Consider the following 8,933-nt stretch of genomic DNA (forward strand, 5'->3'; position numbering starts at 1 on the left):
CATTTTACATTTTGCAAGACATCAAATGAAGGTAATTTCCTTTATAAATTAAACTTATCAAAACGTCTGATTAGTCTTAGAATGAATCAAATATTCACACATACTCAACAATTCCATTTTTAACAGGGGGTAACGTGTTAACATGTACATATGTGCAAAAGTCATCCCTCTAGGTTTCACTCAGTCAACAAGGTTTCCAATCAAAGTTGTCTTTCAGAGACGTCTGTCTGATTTCTATTCTTTTTAACATTCGTGTGAATTTTACTACACTTGGTCATTAAGAAAAAATTATGTTCACAACTAGCAAAACAAAAATAAATCTTCTCAGTGAGGTTATGTGAATTGATTCCTGGGAAAACAGTTTCTACCAGCATCACAATAGTGTTCATCAGCACCTGGTTTCCATGTGTTTAGTGGGGCACAGCTGAAGTCTGCATGGCAGCTCTTTTTTTTGTTGTTGTCGTTGAGATGGCTGTGGTAAGAATGAAGGCAATGTGGCTGTTGTAAAATGTTCAGAGGTAATAAACTGTAAAATGCTAAACAGACAAAGAGAAGCCACCACAACACAAACGCAACACCCACACACTCATAATGCACACAGACATCAGAGGGGTTCCCTTCGGGGCTTTCAGGAGTCCTCAGTGGCGACGTCCAGCTTCCTCTGAGGGATGTAAACAGTTTTGGTGGCCAGGTGACCGCTGGTAGTCACCATGACCGGCGTGTGGAAGAAGCTCTGCTGGGGGAGCCCCGTCCCTTTAGGGGTGGTCATCAGAGGCTGGGCAGAGAGAGAGAGAGAGAGAGAGTCTGGTTAGTCTTTAAGCTTAAAGAACCAAAACTAATAAACAATACGATAAAAAGGACAAATTAATAAACGTTAAAGACATCTCATCTTCCCAGAAACAATTTCCCTGTTACTGTTTTATACTCTGGTTTTAATTGGAACTACATTCTAACAATGAGGGCTGAAGTCTTCTGATACAGACGAGTATCACACTTGGAGGAGACAGATTTTAAAAAAGAATAATCAATAGTTACTATTACTTAAGTGGCATTGCCTGAGTAATTTTTGCCTGACTTGACAAAACTCCTCCAGAGCCACAGAAGATGTTACACAACTGTTTTCACATATTTGTATTATTCCTTATGACTAGTAAACTAACTTTGACTTGTAAAATCATTGGAGAGCCCTTTTACAGTTCAGAGTAAAAATCAGTGAAGTAACTGGCGAACCTGTTGGACACTGATCAGCAGCGGCTGCCCGGATACAGAATGCTGGACCGACACAGGGGACACAGGTTTGATGAACACCATGCCCCTCTGGTGCAGAGCCAGCGGGCTGGACAGGGTGTTGGCAGCCTCTGGAGTCTGGGGGGCAGCGAAGCCGCTTCCTGGGCCGGAACCTGAGATCAGTCCCAGGTTCTGCAGGGTGAAGTTGAGGATGGCAGGACTGGGGCTGTGGAGGCGATTGGCCTGTTGAATGGCGTGTGGTGAGGCGGCGACAGCAGCGGGTTTGTGAAGACGAAGGCTGGTGGGTGTAATCTCCTGGGCTGGGGCTGGTCTGGAGCCTGTTGACGACAAAATGTTACGGTCAAACCTCTCGATGTGGTTAATCATGTGCAGACCCTTACTCTGAAAATCCACCTGGAGCGTTTTGCCTGGCTGATTAGTTGACTTGCTCAGATTTTGTTGACTTGGTCGTTTTCCTGCTTCTATCGTGTCCAAACAAGCTACGGTTCATATTTTGTTTGCTTTAAATGTGTTTCTTGAGTGTATTTGCTTGTGCTATAGCCTACAGACAGCAGCTAAAGTGAAATACTATTTTCCACATTCAAGACGATTCTCTCGTTGAACATTGTGTTAAAAACCTGGAGCCATCGATTATAAACTAATATTGGTGTGGTGGTGGAATATAGGATTGAAAGTCTGCACGGGGGCTTTTATTTTGAAAGCTGACTGGATTTTTTTTCTTTGTCATTTGACTTCCTGCCCGCCTCATCTGCTCTGTGCTGGTTGTGGTCGGGACGTGGTGACCGTTGAAAATAGAACTGGCACGTATCCTGAGTGCGAAGCTTCTGGGACACACCGCAGACGCCCCCCAGTGGCTTTTAGCTTTTATTCTGAACTACAGGTTTTAGCGAGTAAATGATCAGCTAGTCAATTAACAGCATGCAAGTATTCGACCGCTGGCCAAAGAAATCAATTGATTGAACAAATGAACATTGTATGAAATTCAGTGGTGTATTTACCAGCAGTTGGGGTTTGGTAGATGTAAGTGGGAGTTGAGGCTTTGTTGCTTTCTCTGCCTGAAGCTTGATTTTCCTTGTAGCCGATGAGGGACTGGTGGGAGATTGGGATCAGGTATCCGGCCGGCACTAGAGTCTGGACAGGCAGAGAAATGATGTCACACATGCTGGTGTTGACACATGATAAAGGGTCCTGATCTAAAAGGCCTTCCTGGTGTTGACTGAAGCCCGGTAAGGGTCGTGTTAGTGTATTTACCTCTGTGTGGAGCTGTCCCGGCGTGAGGGGCACTGCTCTGACCGGCGTTAACCCCGCCTCGCCGTCGGAGTTCACCGTCTTGTCCTCTCTGTCCAGGAATGTCTCCAAGCTCTGCTCCAGCGTCTGACTGGCCACAGCGCCGCCGGGGGTGTTGACAAACTCCGGGTCCAGGTGGAGGGCGCGAGGCGAGGGCCGGCTCGAGACCTGACTGCCGCGACGGGCCTTAAGACGGGCCTGCAGGATCTCACACAGCTTTGGGGAGGTGTCCTACAGGAGGCCAGAGAGGGTGGGAAATACTCTGTCAGACTTTATTAACAGAAAAGCATCTTTCAAGTGGTTTTGTATTTCAGACATCTGCTTTATTGATTAAAAACTAAATGCTCTTTGAAGTTTATGTTGTAGAAAGACTAGCTTCTTGCTTTTTGTGGAATTTACACACCTGGATTTAAATCTACCAGTACTAATGGAGCTTTTCACCATGTAGATATAAATACTAAAACAGTGTTCAGTTCTTTACCTTGAAGGTGGGGTCCGTCCTCATGGTTTTGGAGGGGCTGTTCTCTGAGGGTGAATCTGAACGCAGCCGTTTGAGGGCCAAGGGGCTGATGTCCGACGCCCTGCAGGCCGACTGGCTCTTAGCTGCACACTGGCCCGTCGGACTCTGCCCGGTCCGATCCTCAAAGGTCATAGAGCGCACAGCGAGGCTGGACGGCTGCGGCCTGGCCAGAGGGTTTGGCCTGGGGGAAGTAGGCTGCAAATACACCGCATAGGGCCCGCTGCCCCGCTGCTGGGGTAGCAGCACAGGAATCAGGGATGAACACTGTGCAGAGATGTAGGCGACAGAGCCTGTGGGCAGGGCTGCCAGCGGGGTGTGAGGGGTGAGGTGGACAGTAGTATTGACTCCAGGCTCCTGGATTGGAGTCTGTAAAGGTGCCTGAGGCGGCTCCACTGTACTAGAGGAGGTCGGCTCTAACCTCACAGCAGCAGGCTTTGGATGTTCAGCTCCAGTCCTGGAACAGAAGCAGGACTCACATTCAACACTCTAAAGCTCTAGAAGGACCTGACTTTACAGCCGAAGGGATCTTCTTTGTAAAATTAGCTTGGAAGCAAATTGAGCACAACATTTTCAGGTGGATGCATTTTTCCTCTGCAGCTTTAACACCATCAACTCCACTAACAGAAAAAGGCATCAGAGGTCATTTAAAGAATCCTAACACGGTGCAGGTTAAATAACAGTTCGAGTGAAACCACACTTACGTTGACTCCTGGTCAAGTTCAATCTTGCAAATAGCAGCAAGTTGGGCCATTTTGTTTGGGAAGTCGGTGTTTGACGAATCGCCTGAAGACAAAAGAAGAAAAGGTTGGATGTAAAGGTCACAACACCACTCATAAACATGACAAAACGGTAACCTTGTCTGAAGAAAAATCTTCTGTACTTACTCAAGGCGCTCTTGACAGGACTGCTGGGCGCAGAATTTATCTTGCGGCGGTCGTCCTGAATGCTCTTGGCCAGTTTTATAAGGGAGGGGTGCCGGGTGAAGCTGCGTTTAGCTCCCGGTGATGAAAATAGGTTTTTGGCACAGTTGTCTACAGATGCTCGGGACTCCAGTACACTTTTCTTCTTGGGTGGGCATTCGAACGCTGACGTCTCAGAGTCTGAAACAACGAAATGTTTAGTCAGTGAAAACCAGGAGATAATAAATAACACCCAATCAGCTGTGCTGCCAGTTAATGAACAAGAGAAACTGCAAGTCCTGAAATATATTTAAATATAAAGAGATGCAACTATTAATCAGACATTTGTCAACTATCACACCAATTATCAACTATAGTGATAATAAATTCATCATTGAGTCATTTTTTAAGAATAAATGCCCAAATTCTCTGATTCAGTTTCTCAAATGTGATTAAGACACTTGAGGACATCATGATGAACATTTTACCATTTTCTGATTTTATAGACCAAACAACTAATTGATGAATCGAGAAAATAATAGAAATATTAAATCAACAATGAAAAGAATCGCTAGTTGCAGCCTTACTTTTAAAATGGGGATCAAATCTAGACAACAACTAGATGGGAAAAGAGGACCGGCCATACCTTTGACTTGTGGGAATTCTTGTGGGCCGACCCATTCGAAGGCCGGCTTCCTCCCCCTCTCTTCTGTCACGTGGACTTTCTTGATGAGCTTCAGGCTCCGGAGCACATTAGCTATATCATACAGCCGCCGCACTTTGGCTGCAAACACATGAGCAAACTGTAGGTTTAACAACAGACGACACATAGACACTAATATTCTGACTAATATCACACGTGTGTCTTTGAAATCTAAACTATTAAAGTCAAAGTTGTCAGAAGAATAAAGATGTTTATTACAAGGCAACAAAGACCTGAGTTAGTCTGAAGAGGAACTGAGGAATAAATGATATTTCATTCTACAAATGTGTAGAAGTCTTGAAATGTCACTTTTTGTCAAACTTCTGCTGAAAGAAAAAGCATCATATGTTCTCCAAGATGGGATCTAAAGTCACATCAGCATCATTTTACTGTGACCCTACCCACCACTGAGAGACACGCTGCATCAGACGGGCTCTGTACTCACTCTTGAACTTGTTCTTGTCTTGATCTGCACCCTGATCCTCTCCGATCAGGATCTTGGCGGCCACGTCCAGACTGACCACACGGGGATCAGACACCAGGAAGAGCATGACAAACTTCTGGCTCATCACCCTCAGAGATTTGTCCTTCCGACTGTTAACGGAGGCTGGACAGGAAAAACAGTAAAATCAGTCAGTCAGTAAAATCTAAATCTACTTTCTCATGTAGACGTCAATATCAAGGACTTCAAGGTTCTGTTTGGTTAAATTTGGTGCAATAAATAATTTAATGATTCATGAAGATTTGATATAAAATCTGAGTGTATGTTAAAGACTTAAAAACAAGTCACTCTTCGTTTTAATAAGATATTCTGAAGGATATCTAATGTCTTCTGATATGAGATCTGAAATTAGTAGATTAGAGGATTAGTTGATTGACAGTAAATCTGCAACTATTTTGAAAACTGAATACTTTTTAAGCAGAAATGCCACAAAAATCCTGGTTCCTGCTCCTTTAATGTGAGAATTTGCTGCTTTTCCCAGTTTTCCATCACTGCAAATTAAATCTCTTTGGGTTTTGGACTGTCGAGCGAACAAAACAAGACATTAGACACCTTCAAGCTTCTCACCTGCTTTGAACTCGACTCCCGGAAGCTCCACAAAGAAGAGCTCCCTCTGTCCCTGCTCCCCGTTCTCCAGGTCCACCACCTCCTCGTTCTCCTTCTCCTCCCCGTCGAAGTCGAACTCCTTGTCCAGGAGACGCTGCCGGATCTGCTGCATCTGCTGGCCGTACCTGTGCTCCTCGCCCACCTGCTTCAGGATGGCCAGAGTCTGGGCCAGCTTGGTGCGGCCGTGCCACGTGTAGCGGTTCTTGGCTGAGCGGCTCACCATGTGCAGGCTCTCCAGCACGTTCATGATGTCGTAGATGCGCCGGCGTTCTACACCTGAGCGGACGCACAGAAAACAGGAAGATTACATCAGGTTAGTAAATGAACTAGTATTACAATTCATTCATAGGAAGAAAATAATAATACAACTGACAGAGACATTAAGATACACAAAGTGAGAATTTACTGCAGACACATTTGTGTAAATGAGAATAATTCAACATTAAATCAGCTGAGGAGGCAGGTTTCATTTTGTCCCACATATCAACTATGATACATATATTTTCTTATTACTGCAGTAATTACAGTATCAATAGTACATTTTTATTAATAATTCACCATATTTGCTTCATCTACAATGCAGTTATTTGTAAATATTTGGGCTCCAATAACTTCTAATGTATTCTATTAACTGAGCGATGACACAAACACAATTTTATAGATATAAGAGTAATGTAAGCCTCCATTAGCTGTCGCCCAAATGTCTGACACTGATTGGGATCTTGATGTGGATGCTGTTTAGACATACTGAGCTCATTGGCCACATCATCCAGGCAGATGTCGCTGAGGGTGGGTTCTGGGTAATCTGGGTACCGGGCGAGGAATTTATGACACAGCAAACCCAGACTCTTCTCTTTCCTGCTGATCATTTTCTCCGACTCTTCTACGTTTTCTGTGTCCTGCAGGAAGATAGTGTAGCACAACAGGTTAGAAAAGCATTCCTCTGAACGCTGTGGCTTATCAGAAAGCGTCCGAAAGGATTTTCTTGGTACCTGCGTGGACTCGACACCTTCCCGCCCGTCATTGTCCATGCACAGCTCCTTCTCTCGATTCCTGATGTCAGGACTAGCAGCACTGATGAGGATTTTAAGGTTGGACGTGGGCGTCCAGGGATCGACAGAACCTGCTTCCCTCCCCTTTTTGGGCGTAGTGAGGGGACCCATGGTTCGCTGCTTCTCCGCCGACGCTGCACGCTGACCAGATAACTTCTTTGGAGTATTCACAGGAGCCTGGGGTGCTACAAAGCCATCGTCCTGGTCCGCAAAAGCAGAAAACAAAAGGCGATATTTAAGACACAAGCCCATCCGATCCTACTGGAGGCATATTAAGATCTCTAACACATACAAAAAACAAGTTATATCTGAGAAAGACTTCCTTTCTTTGTGCTTACTGACCTTTATATGTGATTTCTGGGTCTGATTTTGAAAATCAAGTGTTGTACTTGATATTTTCCACCTTAGAATAAGAATTTAATAAAGATTATGTTAACCAGGCAATAATATATATTTAGCTATGGTGTGAAACAATCATGACAATATCTTAAAAACCAATATGCTCTTAACAGCACGGATGAAGCCAAAGACACCTATTAATCAATACTAAGCAAGCTAACATTGGTTCAATCCAGCAACCTTTAAACCTGCCCAACTGACTTTAACATTGTAGTTTTATATGCCTTATTGATTAACAGTAATAAATCATTAATCTAAATGTTATTAACGTTAAACGTTGCTCACTAATTCCAGCATCACAGATATGTGACGTTATCACCGCTAAATATGTTCTGGACGCAAACTTACTGTTGTTTGAGCAACATATTCGTCAGGTACCAACATTAAAATAGAGTTAGAAAGAAGTCTGATCACCCCCTGACTTTCCTGGTTGGTGAAATTGATCACAAAATCGATTTTAATCTAATCAAAACACCAGATTGATATTGGCGGTAACTGACGTAGGCTCCGTCGAATCGCGGGGCTCAACGGACGCAGAGGTCCCGCCCTTTTTGCAGGAAGCAGCCAATGGGAGCGAAGAGGAAGTGGAGCCAGTGTCCCGCGCAGGTAAACTGTTTTTGAAATCGTTGGCGCGGCGGAATGTCTGTCCGGTAACAGCGGCGGCTCGTTTTAAGCTCAAATACGATTCTGAGCAAATTAGTTTAACCACCGCACAGATATCGGCTCGTTAAGGACAAACCTAGCTTTAAGGAAGCGCGAGGTTTCACCTAAAAGCTAACGCTAATGTTTGGTGTCACCTAGCTAGTGGAGAGCGCCGCGCCGTCTGATAAAGTCCGGGGCGGATTTACATAACGTGGGTAAAACCAGATAATCCAGAAACTTCACATACATCCGAGGCTTTGTTTTAATTCAAAGGTAGCGATGAGGAATAACTACACAGCCAGCAAGTGAAGCTGAAGCGGGGCTATAAAGAAGAGGCGACGCTTAAACCAAAGTTTAGCTAGCGACCCCTGAACGCATCTTAATCTTTGCCTTTATTATTATTATTATTATTTTTAAAAAACAGATACAAACCTCCTCACTAAAAGCTGGATTAAATAGAGAAATACGTGCAGACTCACCCAAAATCCGCGAAACGAGCCTCTCCTCAGAGGAAACCTCCCATTTTCACAGTAATGTGTTGAGGATAGTAGATGTCCCAGAGAAAAAGGTGGAGGAGGATTTTAACACCAAAGAGACAAAAAGAAAAAAACAGCTAAAGTGAAATGAACTAAAATGTGCGCGCCTCAGTGAGCAAGCAGCGGCCTCTTGGTCAACTTTTACCACAGTTGTGAAAACTTTGGGTGACCACCAGCGTTTGGTCCGCCCAGTGTGAGCATGCGCACTGCTTTCCTCCTCCTCTTCCTCCTGCTCCTCCTCCTCCTCCCTGCAGGACGAAGGCGGGACCGGATCAAATCACATACTGTATACATGCATACCCCACATCTCTGCTCTAGATTAGCATCAGAATGAACTATTTCAATGTGACACTGCAATGATCACTCTTGTGTTTCAGCGCGGCCTCTCATCACTTCATCATCAGCAAATCTGAGAATTTTCACCTCTAAAGTACCATATTTGATCATGCAAGTCCTGGGATATTAGTTAAGTTTGTGGGGCTGAACTGAAGACGGGCCGTGAGTCTAAATCCAGCTGCTGCTGGGGCCGAACAGCCTCA

At 44.6% G+C, this 8,933-nt stretch overlaps 1 protein-coding gene across 2 annotated transcripts; it reads right to left on the reverse strand.

Moving 5' to 3' along the window:
• Positions 1 to 8,560, reverse strand: e2f8 (E2F transcription factor 8). 2 transcript variants are annotated; one of them, XM_070829923.1, is made up of 14 exons: positions 8,338 to 8,350; positions 7,160 to 7,220; positions 6,758 to 7,018; positions 6,514 to 6,664; positions 5,727 to 6,041; positions 5,103 to 5,264; positions 4,601 to 4,738; positions 3,940 to 4,155; positions 3,757 to 3,838; positions 3,017 to 3,509; positions 2,500 to 2,766; positions 2,247 to 2,379; positions 1,231 to 1,565; positions 1 to 775 (listed from the first exon to the last, which is right to left on the reverse strand). In XM_070829923.1, the coding sequence occupies exons 3-14, from the start codon at positions 6,926 to 6,928 to the stop codon at positions 629 to 631; spliced, it is 2,610 nt and encodes an 869-aa protein (XP_070686024.1). In that variant the 5' UTR covers positions 6,929 to 7,018; positions 7,160 to 7,220; positions 8,338 to 8,350; the 3' UTR covers positions 1 to 628. The 2 variants fall into 2 exon arrangements, with proteins under 2 accessions (XP_070686024.1, XP_070686015.1); XM_070829914.1 differs by lacking the exon at positions 7,160 to 7,220 and having other exon boundaries at positions 8,338 to 8,560.
• Positions 8,561 to 8,933: the final 373 nt, after the last annotated feature.

This window comes from Pempheris klunzingeri, chromosome 1, assembly GCF_042242105.1.
Source record: "Pempheris klunzingeri isolate RE-2024b chromosome 1, fPemKlu1.hap1, whole genome shotgun sequence".
Classification (NCBI taxonomy): Eukaryota; Metazoa; Chordata; class Actinopteri; order Acropomatiformes; family Pempheridae; genus Pempheris; species Pempheris klunzingeri.

Coding starts and splice junctions, on each gene's coding strand:
- e2f8 (XM_070829914.1), bottom strand. CDS start 6,928: ATGGGTCCCCTCACTACGCCCAAAAAGGGGAGGGAAGCAGGTTCTGTC. Junction 5,265..5,726: donor GGGAGTCGAGTTCAAAGCAG/GTGAGAAGCTTG, acceptor TTTCCTGTCCAG/CCTCCGTTAACAGTCGGAAG. Junction 3,839..3,939: donor TCCTGTCAAGAGCGCCTTGA/GTAAGTACAGAA, acceptor TTTTGTCTTCAG/GCGATTCGTCAAACACCGAC.